The following is a 25,539-nucleotide window of genomic DNA, read 5'->3' on the forward strand; positions in this document are numbered from 1 at the left end:
CATTTTGTAATGAAAAATATGGAAATTTTAAATTTAAAGACTCAAAATTTTATGTTAAAAAAGATGGCCAAGATACAGAATGCGACAATTATGTACTTTACAATATGTTAAAATCTATTGAGAGTATATCTGACATATTTTCCATAAAACATCCATCAGACGCATTTATGCATAGATATATGTTAGCTCCAACTAATACAATAAGACAACCACATCTGTTTGATGGCCAAGAAACAAACATAATTACAAACATCTATAAATGATAGACTATAGGTGTTGTATTAACAAATGATATATTAAATTACATATTCTCTAAAATATATTTCAGATTAGAAACTTCATTAAGTCCAGGCACACCAATTGGTATAGAATATGGGACAAATTTACAAGAAAATTTTACTCAACAAAGTTTATCATCTTTTCACACAACAGACAAAAGAGGTCAACAAATTAAAAAATTAGGATTTGTAGAATTCAAAAAACTTGTTGATCTAGTTAAAAATAAATATCAAATGATAACTTTAATATCAAAACATAAACACAAACTTGAAAATATTAAATCCCAAATAGAATTTATATGTTTAAGGGATCTTAATCCAATAATTGAAGTTAAAAACAAGAAAGACACATCTTTAGAAATAGAAATAAGAGTAACAAAATCTCTTTTAGAAATAAAACAATTATCAGTTTACAAATTATATACTATAATATGTAAATTTTTAGAGTATAAAATCCTTTTTGAACATCCTAATATACCCTGCTTAAAAAAGTGGATTAGAAAATATAAAACTGTATAGAAATATTATCTGAATTTAGACACTTTTTTATCCACTTGAATCCGCTTCTATCAAGTGAAGGAAAAATTTTATCTAGTTCTATCCGGTTCTTCAGTTATATACATATCTTTCCCAAAATACAAATTCAAAGTCTATTCAATTCTATCTGGAATAATCAAAAATTCAAACGCTATACGTTTTCATCCGAACGCGGTATAGAGATTTTATCCGAACGATCCACACTTGTATCCAAATGTTCCCTCCGGCATCTCTTTCCATTTTTATCCTATCTAAATGATACTCATCCTATCCAATTGAATCCAAATTGCCAACGCTATACGTTTTTGTCCGAACACGGTACAGAGATTCTATCCAAACAAATTCACACTTGCATCCGAATGTTCCCCCCAGCATCTCTTTCCATTTCTATCCTATCTAAACGATACTCATCCTATCCTGAATAATCAAAAATTTATAGCTCTTTTAAAGAAAACGTCAGATAATTATTGTGAAACTTAGTTCTTTCTACTCGATATCTATACAGTGACGTATAGTTTTACTTTTTATGAATTATTCGTTTACTTATACAATATATACAGAGTGTCCCATTTTAACTTTGAAATGCGAATCTCTCTAAAACGGAGTATTTTTAAGGAAAAATGTTTCAGACAAAAGTTATAAGATTTGAAAAGATTTATTTACTGATCTTATCAATTTGACCTTGGATGTTGTCGCCAATGTTAAAACAAGTCCTTGAATTTTTTAAATAAAATCCTCCATTTTTTATTGTACATTTTTGTAGCAGATCTCAAGAGCTTTCCAAAACACTATAATTAAGTATTTTTTTATTAAGTACTTTTCGAGTCATTTTATATTTTATTTTGACATATTTTAATATAAAATTTAAAATATCTTGCAAAATTTTTAATTTTCAATAATTTTACCATAATACTTTTATGTACAGAATAATGAGACAAAACAATTGATATAAAGAAAAACACATAATTATTAAAAAAAGTACATTATAAATTACATACACTTTTCTTTAAGAATAATTATGCGTTTTTTTTTAGACCAATTGATTTGCTCATCATTCTGTACATAAAAATATTATAATACGATTATCGAAAACTAAATATTTTATAAGATATTTTAGATTTTATATATCAAAATATGTTAGATTAAAATATAAAATAACTCGATAAATACTTAATAAAAAAATATTTTATTATACTGTTTTGGAAAGCTCTTAAGATTAGTTATAAGAAGATGCAATAAAAAATAAGAGGTTTCATTTAAAAATTCAAGACTTTGTCCTAATCTTGGCTACGCCACTCGAGGTCAAACTGATAAGATCAATATAAATAGATCTAACAACAAACAATACAACAAACAATACAACAAACAATACAACAAACAATACAACAAACGAAAGAAAAGACGAGAGCGCTACTTGCTTTCCCATCCCCCTTAAAGATTTAATGCCCTGCTCTCTGTCTATATACACATATTTTCGTACATAACTTTCTTTCACGCGAGTATCTCAGCCAATAAAAGGCGCTATGGCGATATCGCGGACTCGCGGCGCTCACGGTGACAATGGAGAGATGGGAAGAGTAGTGGCCCGCGGCGGAATGGCCGGGCGCATGTGTTATTAAGAAGACAAAAGAAAGTAGACTCTGGAAACTCGGTCTCAAGCGCTCGAGCATTTGTTTCGGGCCATCACTGTCGTCAGTCGTCATCAGTATACAATAGTGTTATCGTCATACTCATTCGCTTATCGTCCATGAGAGGATATATCCGCGAATTCGCGAGTTAAATAAATGCTGCTTTGTTTGATCACTATATATTATTATCACCGACCGCCGACGAGTCTCCCAGAGAACATCGCGTAATGAATAAATTCGCGTGTGTCACATATTTAAACACGTGTTCGCATCACAGTGCAACGCAAATAATCCAGACAGCATCCATAAAAAATTTTAGCGGAGATGTTGACAAAAAGAAAAAATACAAAGAGTATTGCAATGGAAACATAAGCGAGATATGTACAGCAAGGATGCACTTTGTGGAAAGTGAGTAATAATATTAATTTCTATATTCCCAGATAGACTTGCGTGATGATCAGATTTCATCATATCATGATGTTCTGATATTTATCGACAAATAATATATGTTTTGCACTCATATTATGATGATCATGTCATGAGCACAAATTAATAAGCACATGAGAACAGAATGTGAGCTCATGTATTGATGTTAATTTGTAAATTCATGATAATCACATGCTGACTGCAATAATTGATTATTATGCGTAATAAATGTTACATTCTTTCATTATTAGCATTTTTGTTGTCATTATTATATGTTACAGTTTAAATGCATGATTACGGCATTCTTAATTGTCTTTTACATTCGTAAAAGTACAAAGTAATTACAAAAGTTATATTTCAAAATTTAGCATGTAGGATGTGTTTGTACTGTAAGCCATTTTGCGCGTAAATATAACCAACTGGATTGGCTGAAGTTGCAAGTCTGCACATACGGCGAGCTGGCCAGCGGTCAGCGTGGTGAAGCGACGAGAATGTTCTTTTTTATTATACCGTGTTTATATCTGTTGATCGTACGTGCGATCTTTGCTTTGCTGCGGATATTCTGTTAATATGTGTACGCGTATATACGAAGACTTGTTCATCCCCTACATGTTGCATCGCGTTAATTTATGACTTGTATACAGTGTAACAAGTATACGTGGCATATAAATAGGTTAATATTTATAGTTGGAGTCAACCGGCATTAAAGACGTGCACTCTGTATTCCTTCCGTTCCTATAGCGGATCTATCCTCGACAAGTTTCATTCATTTAATGGTTTAATGGTTTCGTGCATGAACTCAATGCTTCTCTTTTGAACGTCATCTCTGCCGTTTGCATGCAAGTCAGTCATATCTTACAATGAGAGAATTAGATTTTTGAATATCTGAGAATATCTTCTACAAAAACCGTGATTCCGATAAGATACGTATTATGGAGATTCCAACAAAGTTCATATGTAAGTATACAAAAATGTTTATTCCAAAATTGTGAATTACTTTATTTCTTACAAGAAATGAAGTAAACTTTTGTGTAATATAGATATATTTGTATTAAAAAGTTTAAGAGCATACATTTTTATTCCAGTTATGCAGAATAACTATTGGTATGAATAGGAGAATAATAGAAAAAAAATATTGAATACAGGAATATATTATTTATTCACGGTTGTTTTATGCGGAGAAGGAATACATCTGTTCTTATTACCTCTTACGTTTTGCTTCAGGTATAATAAACTAGCTAATAAAAAATTTTGATATACATATTTGCACAAATATAAGTTTGTGTAATAATATTTCAAATCTTGCTTAATTTTTTATTTAGTTGTAATTGTGGGTTTCTCCTTGCAGAAGAGTTTCTTATTCATCAATGAAACTTATAAAGTTCAAAACAAACACAAAATATCATGTGTGGACTACGAATACATGCTTCTGTTCTTATTACCTCTGCGATAACAAGAACATATGTATTTGTTATCTCCAACTGATATTTTGTATTCGTTTTTTTGTATAGTATCATTAATAATGAAAACCTGCAAGGAGTATAACTAATTAAAAAATTAAACATTTAAAATTATTACACAAACACACATTTGTGCGCATTTATGTAATTTTATAGATTTTATATTGTAAAATGTAGATAATTATCATTTTGGCTTGTCTAAAAAATAGACAAATCATCTATAATAATATATAATATAAACTTTTAGAAGAAAACTTGTATCGTAGAAAAATCAAGTACATTATCATAAAAAAACTTATCAGAATACGATTAATATTTTTAAGTCTAATTTGTGTTGAATTTGAAAATAGTGTATAATATTACATATAATTAAAAAATAAATATAACAAATTTTTTGTACAAAATATCTTTTATACAAAACATGTCTAATATTTTGTAGACAAGCAAAAAAAATTTATCAAAGTTTTCTACATTTTGCAATAAAAACTCTAATATGTCACTAAAATCTAATATGTCTAATAAATCACATATGCGCACAAGTATGCAACATGCGTATGCATTTTGCTGTTAATGAAAATAGGAATTGATATTTTGCGAATAACAAAAATTCATATATATATATGTTTGTATTTTCACCAAAGCATTAGAATTTTATAGTGTGTGTATAGACAAAATTTTAGTTTTACTTTTATTTGTATAATATGGAAAAATCAAACACATTAAAATACAGTAAAACTTTCGCTCGTAAAAGTATTTCGCATAAGAGAAGAGAAATATTATTTTTAAGATCTAAACAACAAGTAAAGAAAAGTAGTGAACAATCTTATAATTTGGTTTCAAAATACAGTTTTGAAAATGCAGATTTATTGTCTGATGATAATAAATCTGCTAATAAAAATAATGACTCAACTTATTCAGAAGTGTTGCATTCAAACGCAGAAGAATCATCAGTAATTATTGACTCATTGTCCGATATAGAATCACAAGTAACTATTAACTCAAATAATGCAATAATTGTTAATAATCAGGATTTATTTACTTCTGCTTTACGCAATATTTTTTTAAAACATAATATTACACATGTGCAAGGTGATGCAATTTTACGTATTTTAAGATCACATTCTTGCTTATCATATTTACCACGTTTAAGTAAAACGTTTCTGCAAACACCAAGGATATCAAATTATAATATTGTTTCAATTGGTTCTGGTCAATACATTCATATCGGTTTTGTAACAACTCTTCAACGAAAATTGTTATCTGTACCTGTTAATCAATTACCCACAGAAGTTGTTATAGATATAAGTACAGATGGTGCAACATTGAATGGGTCTTTTCAATTTTGGCCTATACAATATAGAATTAAAAATATAAATAGTGAACCTATTATAGCTGGTGTTTATGTTGGCAAGTTAAAACCATGTGATCCACATAAATTTATGAAATTATTTGTCAATGATATTGTACAAGTGATACAAAATGGTGGAATATTTATAAATGATAAAAGTATTCCTTTACGTATTAGATGTTTTATTGCAGATGCACCAGCAAGAGCATTAATTTTAAATCATAAAAGTCACATGTCTTCAAATCCGTGTTCTAAATGCAAAGTTGAAGGGTTTAGATTATCTAATAGAATGATATTTAATGTGTTTGATTCACCATGTTGCACTGATTTTGAATATAAAATGTGTATAGATACAGAACATCATAATGGTGAAAGTCCATTATCTGTTCTTCCAATGGGTTTAGTATCTAATGTACCTTTTGAATATATGCATATGGTTTTACTTGGAGTCACTAAAAAGCTTATCATCGCGTGGCTAGAAGGAAAGTATGCTGTTTCAAAATTATCCGGTAGACAAATAAGTATCATTTCAGCGCGACTGCTTTCTTGCAATAAATATTGTCCACGTGAATTTTCTCGCCGATGTAGAGATATAGTAGAATATAAAAATTTTAAGGCAACCGAATTCCGTACATTTTTAATATATACAGGACCTCCTGTATTACATAACGTGGTGACACAGGATGTTTATATACATTTTTTATTGTTATCCAGTGCTATCCGCATTCTTATATCTGATAATTCTTCAAATGAAGATATCTTATTTGCAGAACAAGCATTGCGAAAATTTGTAATTCTTAGTAAACATTTATACGGAACAGAATTTTTATCATATAATTTGCACGGCTTACTTCACCTTGCCAATGATGTTAAGCTTTTAGGAAAGTTGGATTCATTTTCCGCGTTTGATTTTGAGAATTACATGTCAGAATTTAGAAAATTTATACGTAAACCTCATCTTCCATTACAACAGTTTGTACGAAGATTAGACGAGTTGAACTTTACTGTTTCGTTAAAATCCAATAATTCTGATAATGTAATTCGTGCATCTTATATTCATAAAAATGGTTCTCTTTTACGTAATATTTCTTCTACATGTACTCAATTTAAATTATTAAAAATAGGTCATATTTCTTATGGATGCAATGAACGTGATAATTGTTGTTTTTCAAAAAGTGGTATGATATGTATTATAGAAAATATTGTTCAAATTTTAACAAAATATTACTTTATTGTAAAAAAATTTACAGAAGTTTATAATGTATATGATTATGTAATAGATCGAAATTAATGGGAGTATTTGAATGTTATAATTTATCAGACCAGTTTATTATTCCTCTATCGGATATTTATACTAAATGTTTTAGAATCCCAAAATGGTCTGCAATTATTGGAGAAGAAGAAAATATTATTCCAAATGTATGGGTTGTGACTACAATGTTTCCAGACATATAACAGATATATAATTAGACTTATTTTATTTATAAACTGTTTATTTTGTTAAAATTTGGACAATGTAATAGTATAAGTAGAGCATTATAAATGTAGGTATTCTCATTCGCTATTATGGTGCCAGTTTACAGATGTATCAATATGATTAATACGTTAACGCAGTCAATTCGCAAAGTTTTATTTAATTTTAAGAAAATAATAACATATTACATCAAAAAACTTTTATACTTTGCTATTTTTTCTATATATATGATCCACTACAAAGACGATATGATTATCACTGATAAAATTTAATAAAAATTAAAATAAAATAAAAAAAATAATAAAACTGCTAAGTTTTCTTTTTTTTCTTACAATAAAAATACATGCCCTGTTTTGGTCATGCCGTTGGTTATAGACAAACGTTAAGATACTACAATGAATTTTAATAACGTAATAAAATAGAAAAGAAATAAAACTTTTACATAAAAAACTAATTTACGTTCACTCACTTTTCATAATACACTACAAGACGCTATTTTTCACAATATTTATTAAACTCAAGCTCCTTTTGCTATACATTTGTCTTCTCGCGCTGGCAAACTAGCATCAAAATGGATGAGAAGACTCACCTCTATAATGCCTTAGTATAAGTAATGTATAATAAAAATGTGTGTGTGTGTGTGTGTGTGTGTGTGTGTGTGTGTGTGCACGCGTGCGCGCGCGCATGTGTATAACAATAATATTGTATCATATTTGGGTATAATTTATTTTTACAATTTATTAATATGTATAAAAAACTAGTAATAATCTCTAATACAAGAATGAATAGTTTGTTTAGTTAAATATGGCTAACAATGAAGATATAATTAAGAAAGCTTGTACAAACAATCATAAAAACATAAAGAAAGAATTTAAAATGACTTCAAAAGGAAGGCAAATAATTAAACCAAAGAAATTATTAACGACTTCATCGGATGAAAAAGGGAAAAGAAAAAAAAGACTTATGAAACAAAAATGTACAAATATACATGAGGAACTGCACGATCTTCGACAATCATGTTCAGTTGAACCAAATATTTTAAAAGATATTACTTCTACAAGCAACATGCAGAAATCAAATCAACAATATGATGTAATATCAGAAAAACCTCATGAGGTTAATAACGTTTTATCACGTAGCATGAGCATGGATAATAGTCTGCTACATAAGAACTCAAAACAATGGGTTCAACACGGTACCAATCATGCATTGCCTGCGTGTAATTCTTGGAATAACAATATCTGTAATAATGATGGAAATATAAGCCTCAAAAACAGATGTATCACATATAACATTGATGAAATACCAGTTGTCTTAAACGATGACTTGCAAAAATCTGGTAAGATTAGAATTTTGTGTGTTTTAAATGTAATTTTAATTGATATCATTTTTATTGAAATGTTTCAATGTTTCATGTTTGTTTTTAATTTAAAATTTAAAAATGTTTTGGTGTACAAATAAGATATATAAAATTATGATCAATTTATATTGTAAAAACTTAGAAAATCTTTTATGTAATATTTTAACGTATACATTTAATTGTTTTTAATATATTCAAAAAGTTACAGCTTCAAAATTATGTTTTAGTAAAAAAGTATAAATGTAATGATTAATATAACTTGATTTATTTGTAGAAGCAATATCCGAAGATAAAACTCAAAGTGAAATTGTCAAACTTCTGAGGTAAATTATAATAATTCTTAATTTTCAAAAATTGAAATGTATAGTATTAATATATACTGTAAAATGTATTATTCTATAAGCCAATTTCACCATCATCGGTTAAAGTAAACGGTCGGTTAAACTCAACATCTATTTTTATCTTATCTAAGAGGTAAGATAGAGATAGAAATAGAGTTTAACTGATGATAAAATTTACCTTAAGTCTATGAAAAATTGTTATTGTATATTATATTCAAATATTATAATATACTTTTATTGTTGTAGTTTTTATTTTATTATGCATGTACAATTATATATTTTTCACTGCAGGCAAGTGATAAAGCAAAATTTGGAATTATTATCAGACATAAAAGTTTTAAAAAGACATTACACGTTGACGATGCAAAACAACTTATATAAAAGACCCGATGGTTTTCCATTAAAAACGATTGAAGAATTTGAAAATTTAGAAGCTGATACAGACCGTCTGCAAGAATTGGTAAGTATTATGTATTTTTCAATAAACATATAATAACTTTTATAATAAAGACGACAGTAATAAAATATTTTTGTAATATATTATGAATATATCAGAAAGGTATTTCTTACCAATTTTGGGTCATTGTGTGTATGTGTGTGTATGAATATGGTTCTGTATTTTGTTACACCTTTTTGCGTTTTAAACAAAATTTAGACTTGAGATCAGAAATAGTTCGAAAATTAAGTTAAAAAACTTTAACTTAAAAAAACTTAAAGAAAAATTAAGTTAAAAAAATTAGGAATACGATACGGTGAAACAAAATACAGATTCGTATTCAATGACCAAAAATGTATGAGAAATAGATATCTATTCAGGTTCAAGACTTTTTCCTAAAAATTTTTTAGCTGTTCATAATTTCTCTTATAAATTAAGTACACAATTAAATGTTATACACAAATATCTTACAATTGATATCTTATGAAATAAAAACAGATAAAACTGTAAAGCATTTTTAAAATCTTATAAAAGAACTATTACAGTAAATTGTTAACTATCAGCTTTACACACTGCTGCAAAAAGTATAAAAATGTTTGTTCTATATCTCATTATATATTAATTATTCAAATTTATTGCAGCTAACATATCTTAAATTTGTCGGTGGCCTAAAATTAAGAGAAGCTCTCAGCCATTTTCAAAAAGAAACGATGACAGATGAGTTAACGTGCAAATTTACTTATTGGGGTCAAACGAAGGAGTCGTTAGCCTTTTATAATACACAAATTGCAAAAGTGTTTTTTTGTATGTATTTTTTATATTATAAAACACAATAAAAACTACATATATTGGAATTGATATTTTAATTTTTCAAACATTTATATAATGTATAAATACTGTTATGTTTTTTAGATGCGGCAAAAATGTGTCCAAATTTTAAAGGGCCTGAAAGTAGGGCTAAATTCAAATTGGAAATTATGGAGGTTTTTCGAGCTGCCAAACAACGACAACATTTAAGAAGTAAAAGTATTGCGGTAATTGTAGAAGAGGAAGAAATGTCGGATTTTTCATGCAATAATAATTTATTCAAAGACATGCCTGAAATGGACAGTATTAAGATTGTGATGACAATACTGAAAACTGTAATGCGTCCTCTGAAAGTGATTAATGTTATAGAAAGAGAGAAATCGCGGAAGGGAGACATGTTAAGATACATGGAACTTAATATTGAGATTTGTTAGTTGATTTTTAATTGATAAGTTTTGTTTATTATTAAAGTTTATTACTAAAATTTATTACTAAAGTTAAACTGTATATTTTCTAAATTTTGTGTTTTTTTAAATTAGTTATTTCTTAGTTATTAATTTAATTATTAGATTACTTTACTACTTGATAAAAACATGTTTCATACTAGTTCGTCACATTTGTTCTTTGCTGTAAGTCTAATACAACTGTCTAACCGTTTTTAGTGACACGACGAAAAAAAACTCATGTGATACATTTCTTAATGAAGAACCATATTACTAAATGATATAATTTTGTTTTAGTATTATGAGGATGGAAAAACTAATAATGTATTTTATATGTAAAGCGGTCAACTGAAATCATATCAAAAGATGTGTGTATATATATATATATATATATATATATATATAATATTATATACACATCTTTTTGTATATAACGAATATTTTTTGGAAGTATTTGGTTATGTTTTGCGACTGGAATATTGCGACTATTTCTTTTGTATAAAACCGTTTTACATATAATAAATTTTGGTTCTGTATGCGTATAATAGTAGCTTTTACTTTTAAATAAATTCATAATAAATTTTGAGAATAAATTTATTGTACTTTTTATTCAATCTATAATTTTAATTATAACCTAATCATAACCTAAAATATCCCGAAAATATTATCATAAAATGAGCTCATAAGTTGCAATAAATACACACATATCTTGTTATCATATTCTGAACTTCATATAACATACAACTTGCAATATCAACTTGATCATCATGTGTGTATATATTATGTCCTTATTTTGTTGCATTTTATGGATGTCATAACATGATTGCGTTCTGAGTAGCATATGAGCCCGCATCTGTGTCTATTCTTGTCATCATGTTTGCGAGATACATGAGTGCAATATGAGCTCATTATGCATATTTTTGTCTATCTGGGTTATTATACAGTTCGAAAGTAGTGATTTATTCATACATCTCAGTTACAAGTTTTCTTAAAGAACTAGTCGGATTTTTAACTAGCCGTTTCGTGCCGTTTGTCGTCGAGAAAACTACTCGGAGAACTTTCAGTTTTATCAGAAGTGGGATAACGGGTTCATTTGACCCGCGTCGTGTCGGAAAAAGTCGAGTCGGAAAAACTTTGTCGTATCGTGCCGAAAGGATAACGAGCTCATTTGACCCGCGTCGTGTCGGAAAAAAAAAATAAAGTCGGAGAAACTTTGTCGTGTCGTGCCGAAAGGAGTACGGGCTCATAAAAACCCGCGTCGTGTCGAAAAGAAGAGTCGAAAAAACGTTGTCGTGTTGTGTCGAGATTTAAAAACGGGCTTCACAAGTCCGCATCGAATCGGTAAAAAACTTTGTCGTGTCGAGTGAGTGACGAAAAGGAGCATGCCGAAGACAAGGTCAAAAATGGAGCAAGCCGATCTGGAGAAGGCCACATTGGAGCAGCTCCAAAATTACGCGAAGCACAACCAGCTTCCGCTGTCGGAGGACCGAGAGGTACTCATTAAATTGATTTTGGCTCATCTGGAGAAATCCAGGAGCGCGGATACACCGGCCGAACCGCACGGTGCGTTCGGAGAAGGGACGGTGCCGTCGGCCGCCACGCGGTCAACAGTTGCAGAACCGCTGACTGGGTGCTCCGGCAAACAATAACGGAGATAACGACGTCGATAATGCAGCAACAGCAGAATATGCTACGTCAGCAGCAGGAGCTGCAGCAGCAACAATAGCAATTTATGTTGCAAATGATGCAACAAATGCAGGCAGCGAGACCCGCTGCACCTGTAAGTCGAGCCGAGGAGCCAGCGGCTCCAATAAACAATTTGGAAAGTTCAAACAGGACGAATTCTGCGGGGTCGTCCTTGAATTCCGCGCATGCTCAACCGATGCAATTGGTGAGTATCGGGAGCGGGCTGCCAGCAGGAAACGCAATTTCCTGGCTTGCCTCGCAAATCCCGGAGTTCGGAGGATCCGAAGAAGAGTGTGTGTCGGTGCGGGTGCGTCGGGTAGACAGGGTGGCGCAAATACACAGTGCAACGGACGGTGTGACCTTGCTTGCCGCGTCGAGCAAATTGGTCAAGTTCGCGCGCCAATGGTACGACATACAGTCGGGACCGGAAATCGAGTCGTGGCAAGGCCTGCGCCTTGAACTATTGAAAATTTTCGAACGAAAAGTGCCGTTTTATAAAGCGATACAGCGGGTCGAGGCGCGTAAATGGAACGCGCAAAAAGAAACTTTCGATCAGTATACGATCGTTAAACTTGCGCTAATTAATAAATTGAACTTGCCGGTAAAAGACGCGATCCATCAAATAATTGGTGGCATCACGCAAAGCTCAATGAGAGCTACCGCGCTGTCGGTTGCAGACGAATCGTTGGACAGTTTTCTCGCGAAAATGAGAATGATTACGGAAGGCAGTACCGAGTGCGAGAAGAAAACAGTGTCGAATGTGCCGGTAAAAAGTAAAGACAGTGCGTGCCAAAATTGTGGTCGAAAGGGCCACTCACACTTGCAATGCAGAAGTGACGTCGTTTGCTTCTACTGCAAGGTGAAGGGCCATCGCCAGTTCGATTGTCCCGCGCTGAAGGGTCGAGCGGGCGGGAAATCGACGTTGCCGAACCAGTCGTCGGCGGCGCGGACCGTAGCAGCTGTTGCAGAGGCCGCCTCATCCGAAGTTGATGCTGATTCCGTCGTCGCTGCGGTCATGGAGGCAGGGGGCGCCAGGAGAGGACTCAGCAAGCCGTTTGCGATTGTTACAAGTATCTGTAAACAATTAAGCGAATTACGAGCGTTAGTAGATTCCGGTAGCCCGGTTTCATTTATACGAGAAGAAATATATAAAGTCTTTGTTGAGCCGTTCCCGCATAAATTAATACCGTCGGATAAACGGTTTTATAATTTTAGTGGCGCACCGTTAACGATAATCGGAGTCGTGCCGGTCGAATTAACTATAAAAGAATTAAACGAACTATCACTAAGGGTAGATTTATTTGTTATAAAAGAAACATTCGAGTGCGATTTAATTTTAGGAAGAGATTTTATTAGCTTACATAAAATTTCCTTATCCTATGATCTTGCCGAGTCGGAGGATAAACAAATCAACTACAAAGTTAACTTGTTTCAACAGTTACCGCTTTGCGCTGTCGAGAACCCGCCGGAAAGCTTAGAACAAATTGTAGACGATAATAAAATCGATTTTGACGCGAACGTTAAAAAACAATTGAAAGAAATCATTTTAAAAATTGAAAATGATAATGTCGTGCCGATTGAGGACGATTACAAGGTGCAAGTACACCTGAGAGATTCTTCGATATTCGCGTACTCACCGAGACGATTCGCATATGCGGAACGCATCAAGATCCGCGAGATCACGGACGACTTGATGCGCAGAGGAATCATACAGCCAAGTATCTCGCCCTATTGCGCACGCGTGATACCTGTTAGGAAGAAAGACGGACAAATTAGACTATGCGTAGATCTCAGACCGTTAAATAGCCGGATAATTAAACAGAAATATCCGTTTCCGGTAATAGAAGATTGTCTTTCGCGATTGTCGGATAAAGCAGTTTTTTCTTTATTGGACCTCAAAGACGGGTTCCACCAGATTAAAGTTCACGAAAATTTGATGCAGTATTTTTCTTTCGTGACCCCCGACGGACAGTATGAATACACACGCTTACCGTTTGGATACTCGGAAGCGCCGGCAGAGTTTCAGAAACGGGTAATCCAAATCTTGAACCCGTTGATACGCGCCGGGAAAGTATTGGTGTATATCGATGACATACTGGTCCCGACGGCAACTGTCAAGGAAAATTTAACATTATTAGAAGAGGTTTTGAGCATTTTTAAGTCGTACAATTTCAAATTAAATTATAGAAAATGTCGATTCCTGAAAAAGGAAATAGAATTTCTCGGATATATGTTATCGAGTAGCAGTATTACGTTAAGTCCTAGACACGTAGAGTCGGTTAGAAATTATAAACCACCTGCCAATGCACACGAGGTGCAACGGTTTTTAGGTTTAGCCAGTTACTTTCGTAAATTCATTAAAGACTTCGCAATCAAAGCGAAACCGATACAAGATCTTTTGAAAAAAGATACGGAATTTAGATTCGATAGTCGATGTATTGAGGCATTTGAGTTATTGAAGAAAGAGCTCACCTCAGCCCTGGTGTTAGCGTTGTACGATCCGGCTGCAGAAACGGAGCTGCATACAGATGCGAGCAGCTTAGGCCTCGGTGCGATCCTACTGCAACGGCAGAAGCACGGATCTTGGTGCCTCGTGGCTTACTTCAGTAAGACCACTAACGTGGCGGAGCAGCGCTATCACAGCTTCGAGCTAGAGATGTTAGCCATTGTTAGAGCAGTGGAGAGATTTAATTTATATTTATATGGATTGCAATTCACAATAGTGACGGATTGCAGCGCGTTAGTGTATGCCGTTAATAAGGCAAATCTTAACCCACGTATAGCAAGATGGACACTTACCCTTCAGAATTATTATTTTCGAATGGTCCATCGGCCAGGAAAGAAAATGGCACACGTGGATGCCTTGAGTCGTTGCGTCGGATTTGTAAATAAGCGACCAATCGAACGCGAGTTAGAGTTGAGGCAGCTCACAGATCCTAGAATTAAAGAAATTAGCGATAACTTGGAGATTAGAGACAGCGAAAAATTTATTATGTTTAACGGATTAGTATATAAGAAAGCAGAAAATAATAATTGTAAGTTTGTCGTACCTGCTTCAATGGAGACGAGTCTACACTGCTGGACAAAAATATAAGACACTTCGCATTTATCTATTCTTTTGCAAAAATCTATGCAAGTGTATATTTCATGCACGCTATGTGTAACTGACCATTTTCTGAATAGATACACAGAATCTCATACTCGGCAGAAATACAATACAGAAGTCAGGGAAAAAAATGTAAACAAAGGCTGACGGTGGTTGGACAGAATTATAAGATACTTGATTTGTTTGACATTCTTACATCTCCTATCAGTAGCTATTCGACTTCTAGTGGATATAGAAATATAAATCAGCAGTATTTTTGATATATTAGTGCACGTATTCAGGATAGTAACAAATAATGCCTCGTGGGACCAAATTAAATCAAAGTGAAGTCGACCGAATCATGCTCTTGCACTCAGAAAACTATAGCATCACGAAAATTGCGAAATTATTGAACAGAAGTCGGTGTGCTATTTATAATGTCCTTAAAGATCCAGAAACCTATGGGAAAACTAAGAGGAGTGGAAGACCTCGTGCTGTATCTGAACGCGAAAAGCGTAAAATTTTGCGAATTGCTTCTAATTTCAAGGGAACTGCAAGGCAAATCGCCGCAGAAGCTGATGTCCACACAAATTTGAGAAACGTGCGTCGTATTCTACAGAAGAGCAAGCACCTGAAACGCAAGAAGTTGAAACAACGGCCTCCTTTAACCGAACAGCACAAAGTAGGAAGATTGGAGTTCGGTCGTCAACATGTTCACTGGATGAAGAATTGGAAAAAAGTCATCTTCAGTGATGAAAAAAAGTTTAATTTGGACGGGCTTGATGGGTGGAACTTTTATTTCCATAATTTGCGGAAAAATGAAGAATATTTAAGTCGTCGCCAAATGGGCGGCGGAAGTGTTATGGTTTGGGACGGTATTGGTTACCACGCAAAAACACAAATAAATTTCATACCAGGCCGTATGAATAGCGAAAAATATATTAAATTGATAGACGAACAATTAAATAAGTATGCAGGTCATATTGCAAACCAAGATTATATTTTTCAGCAAGACAATGCTGCTATTCATACCGCAAAAGCTGTTCAGAGATTTTTTATTTCAAAGAAAATTCAAATTTTAAAATGACCTGCCCGTTCACCCGACCTGAACATCATAGAAAATATTTGGGGAGATTTATCCAGAAGTGTTTATGCAGGTGGCAAGCAGTTCAACAATATTAATAAACTGAAAAAAAGTATTGTTCATAATTGGAACGCGCTACCACAAAAACGTATTAAAAAATTGTATAAGACACTGCGGAATCGGTTGTTAGATGTGATACAATTGAAAGGAGGTTTCACCAAATATTAATATAATAGAATTTGCCATTTAGAGAGAAATTTTCACAGCAGAAATGCTAATCATGAATTGATGTCTTATAATTTTGTCCAACCATAAGTCGCCTATGTTCACGTTTTTTTTCCTCACTTTTATATTATATTGTCGGCGAAGTTGAAATTTTGTTTACTCATCCAAGAGATGACAAGTAATAAAAATAGCATATGAAATGTACAGTTTCTTGTTTTGAATATATGATATATAGATATATACCAAGTGTCTTATAATTTTGTCCAGCAGTGTAATTAGGGCCCATCATGATGATATGGCTCATTGCGGTCTAACTAAAACATTCGAGGGCGTTAATCAAAATTATTGGTTTCCGTCAATGCGTAAAAAGATTAACGAGTATGTTACAAACTGCGTTACCTGTATGATGGCAAACGATGCCGTCAATTGTTTTGAAGGGGAGACATCTCTCTACCCCTCGTCGTCGATTCCGTTGGAAGCCCTCCATGTGGATCACTTCGGGCCGCTGGAAGGAACGATAGATCACTTTAAGCATATTTTCGTGGTTGTAAATGCGTTTACGCGCTTCACGTGGTTATGCCCGACGAAATCAACCACGACGCGCGAAGTGATAGAAAATTTAAAGAACATTTTTTGTTTATTCGGTAAGCCGACAGAATTGATTTCGGACCGCGGAACCGCGTTCACGTCAAGAGAATTCGCGGAATTCATTGAAAAATTTAAAATTAAACACCGCATAGTTGCAGTGGCTGCGCCTTGGGCGAACGGGAGAGTTGAACGCGTGAATCGCTTCATAAAATCCTCGTTAATGAAATTAATTGATACAGCGTCGCAATGGAAAGACGCTATCGGTCTGTTACAGTACATTATAAATAATACGTATACCATACGGCAACGAAGTCAAGCCCGTCAAAATTATTGCTCGGATATGAGCAACGCAGCCACGCAGACTTTCCGTTTGCACGTCTCACTCGGGTTCTCGCCGGCATTGATACGGACCTGGATCTCGAGCGAAACGCCGCACGTACTACGGCGCACGAAGCGTCAGAGCTGATATAATAAAAAATACAGAAATGTTAGATTTAGAAAACCTTAGGTGTATGAAGAAGGCGATTTAATATTAATCAGGAATACAAGGGCGAAGCCCGGCGAAAACGCCAAATTAAAGTCTAAATTTATCGGCCCGTATATTGTGGGCAAAAGTTTGGGTAATAACCGATATGTAATTAAGGATATACCTGGTTTTAATCATAAGATGAAACCACTGAACACGATCATGTCGAGCGAACGGATGAAACCCTGGGCCAAACATGTGCCCGCCGCAGATGATCCTGAAATAAAATCAGGCAATCAGCATTAGTTAGAGTTTAAGTTGCGATAAAATAAGTTACGATAGAATAAGTTGCGATAGAATAAGTGGCGGTAGAATAAGAATTTATAAAGAAAGTGTAGTGGTGCCACTAGACATAACGAGTGACAAGCATAAAGAGATTAGGCGATTTTATTATTGTTGTATTATAAATTTTATAAAATACTTTAACTTTTATTACTCTGAGGCTCTGCATACAGTAGACAAAATATTAGAAATAGCAATAAACATTTAATATTAAAAAGAGAAATTATTTTACATCTAACAAGAGAATAAAATATATTAATTAGTTCCAATTCTTATTTCTTAATTTATGCATTAATTTTTTCTATTCTTTTTATTTTTAAAATAAATAATTCCAATTTCTTATTTCTAATATTTAATAATTATTTCTATTTCTATTTCCTATTTTGTTTATTGTGCGCAGGATCTGACTTTCATTTCTCACATATACGCAAATAGTGAGTTCTATGTGTGGTGATTACTAAACGAATATGGCGGCCCCCCCCCCCCCCCACCGCAAACGTGCTCCCCCGGTACAGCTTGTGCACCATCCTTCTATTCCTTAGTCCGTGTGTCCAAACGCCAAGATCTATAGAGAGAAGGTTACCTCATGCGCAAAGAGGGACGAGCGGCAAGAGAGGCAAATGCAGAGAGAGGCGAGCGGCAAGAGGAGCAAATGCAGAGAGGGGCGAGCGGCAAGAAGGGCAATGATGATCTCATCGGCGAACAGAAGCTATCTCAGACAGCTACTGTTTGTCGATGAGATCATCATGCTCTCCCCTTCCTTCATCGCCCCTCGCCATCAAGCTGTTTCTAGCTCTCCCCTTCCTTCATCGCTCCTCGCCATCAAGCTGTTTCTAGCTCCCCCCTTACTTCATCGTCCGTCGCCCTCAACCGGTTTAATTGAGGTAACCTTCTCTATATAGATCTTGTCCAAACGCCGGCTCCGGAGCCAAAGTGGAGAGCGAGAATTTCCCCTTCTCCAGATGCTCGCCGCTCGACTGTCAGCGCGAGGTGCAGTGCGGGGAAAAGAGCCGCCGATCCCTACTATCGAAGTCTCGTGTTCCTCCCTTGCACCTCACTAACAAGTGAAAAGCTTGATCGAACAGTGAAGGAGTATAGAGTAACCCGAAACTGTTCTTACGACCTTTGTATTAAACTGGATGATCTGTTTATAAACATAACTATTTCTTTGCACGGTAGTCGGAGCGTATGTCGTAACTAGTATGGGGAGCGCTGAGAGAGATATGATATCTCGCGCGACGTCGGAGAAAGGGAAGGCTCTTAGCGTTACTCCCCAGGCGTTGGACATGTCTGACTACACCTTTAGTGCTCTAGTTGCACCAGAACTGCCAGATTAAAGATCCGAATAAGAAGCCAGCTGCGCCTATCCGGACACATCTGAGAGCACTGGTATAGAGCGAGGATAACGTATAAAAGACGCTAGCAAAGAAATGTAATGTTTCTAATCGTCAGATCTGTTTCCAGTGTACTTTTTAATTCTCGTATAAATTTTAAGTTTAAATCTTATCGCGACTATAAAAAATTATTAATATTTTATGAACAACTAAGTCAGTGGGATTATCATTGGAGATAAATTATAATATTAATATAATATTTCGTATGTAATATTATATGTAATGTAATATTAATAATAATGTCTCATAATTATTAGTTCCTATTTCATTTTGCCCAATGTATAACACGCGAGATAATATAGAATGCAAAATAAAATTCTATTCCTAATTTTATTCTGTGATAAAAGCATGTAGCTCAAAATATCTGTAATTTCAGTTTGTATATATACGAAACAATTTGGTGAAGAAACAAACAATAACAAAAATGTTGAAGCTCGAAGTACCTACGCTTAAAGAAGTTCTGAAGAATAGTGGTGGAGACGAAAAGCTTTTGGAAGAGTTGTTATCGAAATTTCGACTGTGGCTGAAACAGCAAAGTCATCTTCCTCAAGGTTTGTATTTCTAATTTTTAATCAATTTTATCGATTAATTCGTTAATTATTATCTAAAAATCTAAAAAAATATACTAGTTTAATAATCATAATATCTACATTTAATAATAAACAATTTCACAATGTTTTATTTATAATTTCTTTATCATCTTTTTATATTATACAGGATGTCCTTAAAATTTTGACAAAGCACTTGTATGCAGATAGAACGGACTAAACTGAATCGAAAAGTCCTGTACCATTTTGGAATTTTCGCAACAGTTAACGAGTTATTAATTACTAAAGATCGCGTCAAGCGCTTTGTCAAAATTTTAGGGACACCCTATATATTAAGATAATAACAAATATTATTTTACAGATATCTCTGACCAACGATTAAAATTTTTTATTTATGCTGTAAAATTTAATTTTGAAAAAGCCAAAAAAAAATTGGATACGCTTTACACTCTTCGCAATCTGGTTCCAGAATTTTACGAAAATTTCGATCCGTTCAGCGATGATATAAATCTTTTTCACACATACTTGTAAGCACTTAAACCAATCATAAATTATTTCTAAATTTATAAATATTGCTATAGAAAATATTTTAAATATAGAAAATAGTATGATTAAAAATTTTAATTATAATATTGTAATAATAAACAATAAATATTAATAAATAATTATATTAATTGCAAAAATTCTTTGACTGATAATTTAAAATCTATTTTTGTATTTGCACAAACACGTATAATATTTTTCTAAATATTTACTTATTTTAGTCAGAATATATGTTTGCCAAAATTAACACCAGAAGGATACAGATTATATATTTGTCGTCTAATACATGGTGACACCCCTATATGTAATGCTTGGACGATTCTAAAGTACGTATGTAATATCTACAAAGTAGAACAAATATATACTATTTCACAAAAACTTTATATGTTGCATGTCATGAAATTAACAATAAATTATCTACAAAATTATCAGGTCTGCTAAAGTGATAATATGTGGATAATTATGAAAGAAATTATGGACAAGTGGGTTACATGTTGTAAATATTAGATTAAAGATGTTGAATAGCATATTTATTGATAACAGTAAAATTAATTTATTTAAATCGGAAAGGCGACGATAACAAAATGATAAAATTGAAATAAAAAAACGCGTCCCAAATGGAACATAATATCCAATGGACGTCCATATAATCTCCATAACTCCATACTACATCTATCTCTACGATGGATATTGGATAGGTTTCTATTAGAAATCCATATTATTTCCATGATAAATGACGATATAAATCCATCATAAATGTCTATTAGACATCTGTTATCGATGTTTGATAGAAGTATCAGTATCCATAGTAACGAATATTGTTAGGGCATTGTCGATGTCAAACGTTTTGGCTGATCATTCAGCCATCTTTAGTGCTAACGTTACAAATCTGTTTAGTAGAAAGATTGTGGTTTCAATTCGTCATTAATAAAATTATTTGGAAGTAAAGTCACAAATGTGATTGCGAGATAGTCTTGTTTATGTAGGTGTTAACAGAATGTCACCATGTTCTCGACTGTCTCACAGTCGTGACATTTTGTTAACACCTATATAAACAAGACTATCTCGCAATCATATTTGTGACTTTACTTCCAAATAATTTTATTAAGGGGGGAGCCTCGTGTAACCGGTTAAAAAAATTGAAAAATTTTTTTTTGCTTTAATCAATAGCAATCCATGTAGAAAATATATTCCCAAAGTTACAAAACAAAATTCGAAGTTTTAAGGAGTCCACAGCCTATTTCTTGCGCGCAGATATACAAGCGCGCGGCGGGGCGCTTGGTCAACGGTACCATAAGATATAAGATTATAGAATTTGTAACTGTTTTTGGCGCGTTTTCGGAAGTACTTATTTGAGAGTGCAATTTGGAGAGTGCAAGCAAAGTGTGAAATTCGAAGAAGCAGGAAATCGGAGCCTCAGTTTTAAACTTGTTGTTACACTTTTCTTTTTTACTTTTCAATACCGAAAACTTTAAACGCGTTTTTCTCGAAACCAGTTTTTGGCAATTGGCGGGAAAGATTACTCAAAAACTATTCGATCAATCGAGTTGTCCCTGTGTATACATGTAGTTTAATAATATAAATTGTCGATGAACCTATAAAATTAGTAAAATAATTAATTTAAACAATTATTATTGCATAAATAAGGTGACATTTTGTGGGTCAAAATTGCAATTTTTTTTGAAGTGTTGCCATTTTTTCAATTTTCAACTTTTTACTTATTTTTTAGGTTTATCGACTAGATAATTTCATAGAAAAGAAAAACTTTTTTTTTTTTTGTTTTAAACGAGTGCAAAAGACGCTACAACTCCCGCCAATTCACAACTCCAGTGACGAGACTGCGTCAACATTTGTTTATAGTGGCTCTATAATCAATTATTTTTAAACAAAAAAATTTTTTTTTTACTTTTTAATATATGTTATAAAACACTAAAAAGTTTTAAAAAGATCCGTTGCATTGTTTCTTAAAAAAAAATTCTTAAAAATCACCTTTGTTTTAGCGATTCATACGAGGCTCCCCCCTTAATGACGAATTGAACCTACAATCCATTAAAGCTCTATGAAATATCTATGGAACATCTATGATTGCTCCATATAATATCTATGAATATATTTAATGGATGTCGAATGGAGGTATGTAATGCGGAACTGTGGATGTCTAGTAGACATCTATAGGAGATTACATAGACATCTAATAGAGGTTTCGAATCTCCATGATGGACATATAGTGGATATCCATTAGAGCTTTTTGTTCCGTGTGGGGTAGTTTTACGTAACAAACTTGTGGCATATAAAAAAAGAGTAAAAAATTTTTAAGTGCAATAAATCACGAAATATGCTAAACAACACGTATTTCATTCCCAGTAAACATTCGATATTCTATGTATATACATGGAATATCCATAATGTGAAAAAAACGTACTATATATACTATGTACACGGAGAAAATTTTAAATAAAAAATTACTATGTACGGCATTAACCGCGCACCATGAAGCCGCGGATTGAAAATTTTTACTATGTTTCACAAGTGAAAAACATAGTAAAAATTTTTATAATTTCTTCATGGTCCGCGGCTACTACCGTACATAGTAATTTTTGATATAAAATTTTCTCCGTGTACATATATATGTATATACATACGATATTCTGTGTATTTTCTGAATTTCTTATAATTAGAGTGATAACGCACTCGAAAAATTGAGTGACTGGTCGTGTCACTCGAGTTAGAGTGACTTTTCATTCATACGGAGTTAATTCTCTCTCTTTTTGTTCTAGAGTGAATTTTTCACTCTGCAAAGTAGAGTGATTATGTGTACTTTATTTTGTAAAGTAAATATTTTCACTCTGCAGTGTGGAGTGAATATTTCATTCACATGAAGAGTGAATGAAATGCGCGTAATTTTAAAACAAACGCTTTGCTGATACCTTCATCCTATTCAACAGATCATCGTCTCTGTTTTTTTTTATTGATTTAATAATTTATGATAACTGTTGTCAAGAAAGGCGTCTCTTGTAATCGTCTCATTATCTCTTGTTCTCGTCTCATTGTTACATGTATTTGGTGTAAGACATCGTGAATATAGATAAGAATATCTATAAAGAATACACGTAGATAGACATATAAAAATGTCAACGTTTCTTCCAAATGTAAGTGCTTATAAGAATTTATGTTTATTTACTGATTTAATATATTATGTAAAGAATGTATGTAAAGAAGGTGTTTAGATTAAATTGTTTTTCTAGATTAGATTACAGAAAGAGTAAGTCGAGATCTCACAGCATGTGGTTCGCCGTGCTACGTAGCTTCGTCATAAATTAGGTTTGCATATCGATAAGCAAGTAATACAATGAGAAGTAACTTATATAATGACTTGTAGTTTGTTAAATCGGTAAATGCGTATCATGTGCTGCAAAATCTCCGTTATAGTTAAGTCTGTTGAAATAATATTAAATTTTTTTCTTTCGTTAGAAGACGAATCTCAGACAGCACACATGTCCAAAATACATCCAAAGGATATCCAGAGGATGTCCTGTCGTCCCAAAAATGTCTTCAGGATACCTTCTGGACGTCTTTTGGATATGTTGTGCTGTTTGGGATATATTATATAATATATTATACAGTACATTTTTTTCACATTATGAATATTCCATGTATATACATAGGATATCGAATGTTTACTGGGTAGATGTAGTATGGAGTTATGGAGATTATATGGACGTCCATTGGATGTCATGTTCCGTGTGGATATAAAGAACAGTTTGTAGATTTAATAAAACAAAACGATTTTCGACAGATTGTATTTCATCCACAGATGACGCTCGAACATTTATTTTAAAATATACATAAAATTCTTTATTCTTATTTCGAAGATACAAAACGCATATTACTAATTAATATCGCAGGTATTTTATGATGATATTTGAGATAGGCATAGAAGAAGATATAGTCCCTGAAATCGTTGTAGTTTGGGATTGTACTGGTACAAATATCAATCATGTATTTAAGTATACACCATCTATGTTAAAAAAATTTGATTCTTGTATGGTACGTAATATTTTTTTCTATAAAACGATATCTAGCAAAAAAGTAATTTATATTAGAATTAAAATATATTTCAAGACTCGCGTATATTAACAATGATTTGTATTACTTCAATTATTTAGGCAGCATACAGCTTAAGAATAAAAGCGGTTTATTTAATTCATGCTCCAAAATATATAGACATATTTATGAAAACAGCGAAATCAGTGATGAGAGCAAAATTGTTTGACAGAGTAAGTATATATTAAAGATATATAAATATAATTTGTTAAATAACTGCTGTTTGGTCTTTGTTGAAACAATTCCACAATTTTAATTGGCCCTATCATTTCAGATCCACGTTTACACATCAGGAATAGAATCATTATATAAAACAATACCAAAAGCAATTTTACCAGCAGATTATGGCGGTGAAGAACCGTCGATGAACATATTAACAGGTAAAATATCATCATCGTTTTAAATACATGTACTTATCAACAATTTGAACAACTTTAAAATTAAAATGCAAAACAGAAAATAAATAGCACCTAACCATGTGTTTGATAAAAAATAAATGTTATTATAATTATTATATCTCCGCAATGATAGACTATACTCAAAACTGTCTATCTCTTTCTTTAATATAATTTAGAGATTAAAAGGTGATTAAAAAGTTTAAATATTTAAGAAGTAATTTTTGCTGTTATTGTTTCTAGATATGTGGCTTGCAAAACTAGCCCAACAAAGAGACTGTCTTATAAAAGAAGGAAGACGGAAAACCCAGGAATCTCTCCGAATAAATTCTATAATAAATCCTGACGAATTGTTCGGAGTTTCGGGAACATTTAGAAAATTAGAACTTGATTAATTTGCAAATATTTTCTTAATATCTATATTTTAAATAAATATCTTGTAATTAAAACAAATAAAATTTTTTATAAATATATCTCACAAATATTTTCTTACAAATTAATATAAACAAATTTTTTTTTAATTGCATTAATCAAATCAGTA

At 32.6% G+C, this 25,539-nt stretch overlaps 2 protein-coding genes and 1 pseudogene across 4 annotated transcripts; all 3 read left to right on the forward strand.

Moving 5' to 3' along the window:
- The first annotated feature begins 1,843 nt into the window (after positions 1–1,843).
- Positions 1,844–11,255, forward strand: LOC105669079 (uncharacterized). 3 transcript variants are annotated; one of them, XM_067355829.1, is made up of 8 exons: positions 1,844–2,851; positions 3,557–3,826; positions 3,955–4,093; positions 7,941–8,490; positions 8,786–8,834; positions 9,144–9,312; positions 9,930–10,092; positions 10,201–11,255. In XM_067355829.1, the coding sequence occupies exons 4-8, from the start codon at positions 7,956–7,958 to the stop codon at positions 10,527–10,529; spliced, it is 1,245 nt and encodes a 414-aa protein (XP_067211930.1). In that variant the 5' UTR covers positions 1,844–2,851; positions 3,557–3,826; positions 3,955–4,093; positions 7,941–7,955; the 3' UTR covers positions 10,530–11,255. The 3 variants fall into 3 exon arrangements, with proteins under 3 accessions (XP_067211930.1, XP_067211931.1, XP_067211932.1); XM_067355830.1 differs by lacking the exon at positions 3,557–3,826; XM_067355831.1 differs by lacking the exons at positions 1,844–2,851; positions 3,557–3,826; positions 3,955–4,093 and having other exon boundaries at positions 4,114–8,490.
- An 889-nt stretch (positions 11,256–12,144) lies between these two features.
- Positions 12,145–18,243, forward strand: LOC105668017 (uncharacterized; annotated as a pseudogene).
- A 141-nt stretch (positions 18,244–18,384) lies between these two features.
- On the forward strand, positions 18,385–25,471 carry LOC105668021 (alpha-tocopherol transfer protein-like). The gene is made up of 8 exons (XM_067355832.1): positions 18,385–19,446; positions 19,785–19,959; positions 20,318–20,483; positions 20,721–20,825; positions 24,405–24,546; positions 24,666–24,776; positions 24,878–24,983; positions 25,242–25,471. Exons 2-8 carry the CDS (start codon positions 19,833–19,835, stop codon positions 25,391–25,393), a joined length of 909 nt encoding a protein of 302 aa, XP_067211933.1. The 5' UTR covers positions 18,385–19,446; positions 19,785–19,832; the 3' UTR covers positions 25,394–25,471.
- The last annotated feature ends 68 nt before the right edge of the window (positions 25,472–25,539 follow it).

This window comes from Linepithema humile, chromosome 5 (genome assembly GCF_040581485.1).
Source record: "Linepithema humile isolate Giens D197 chromosome 5, Lhum_UNIL_v1.0, whole genome shotgun sequence".
Lineage (NCBI taxonomy): Eukaryota > Metazoa > Arthropoda > Insecta > Hymenoptera > Formicidae > Linepithema > Linepithema humile.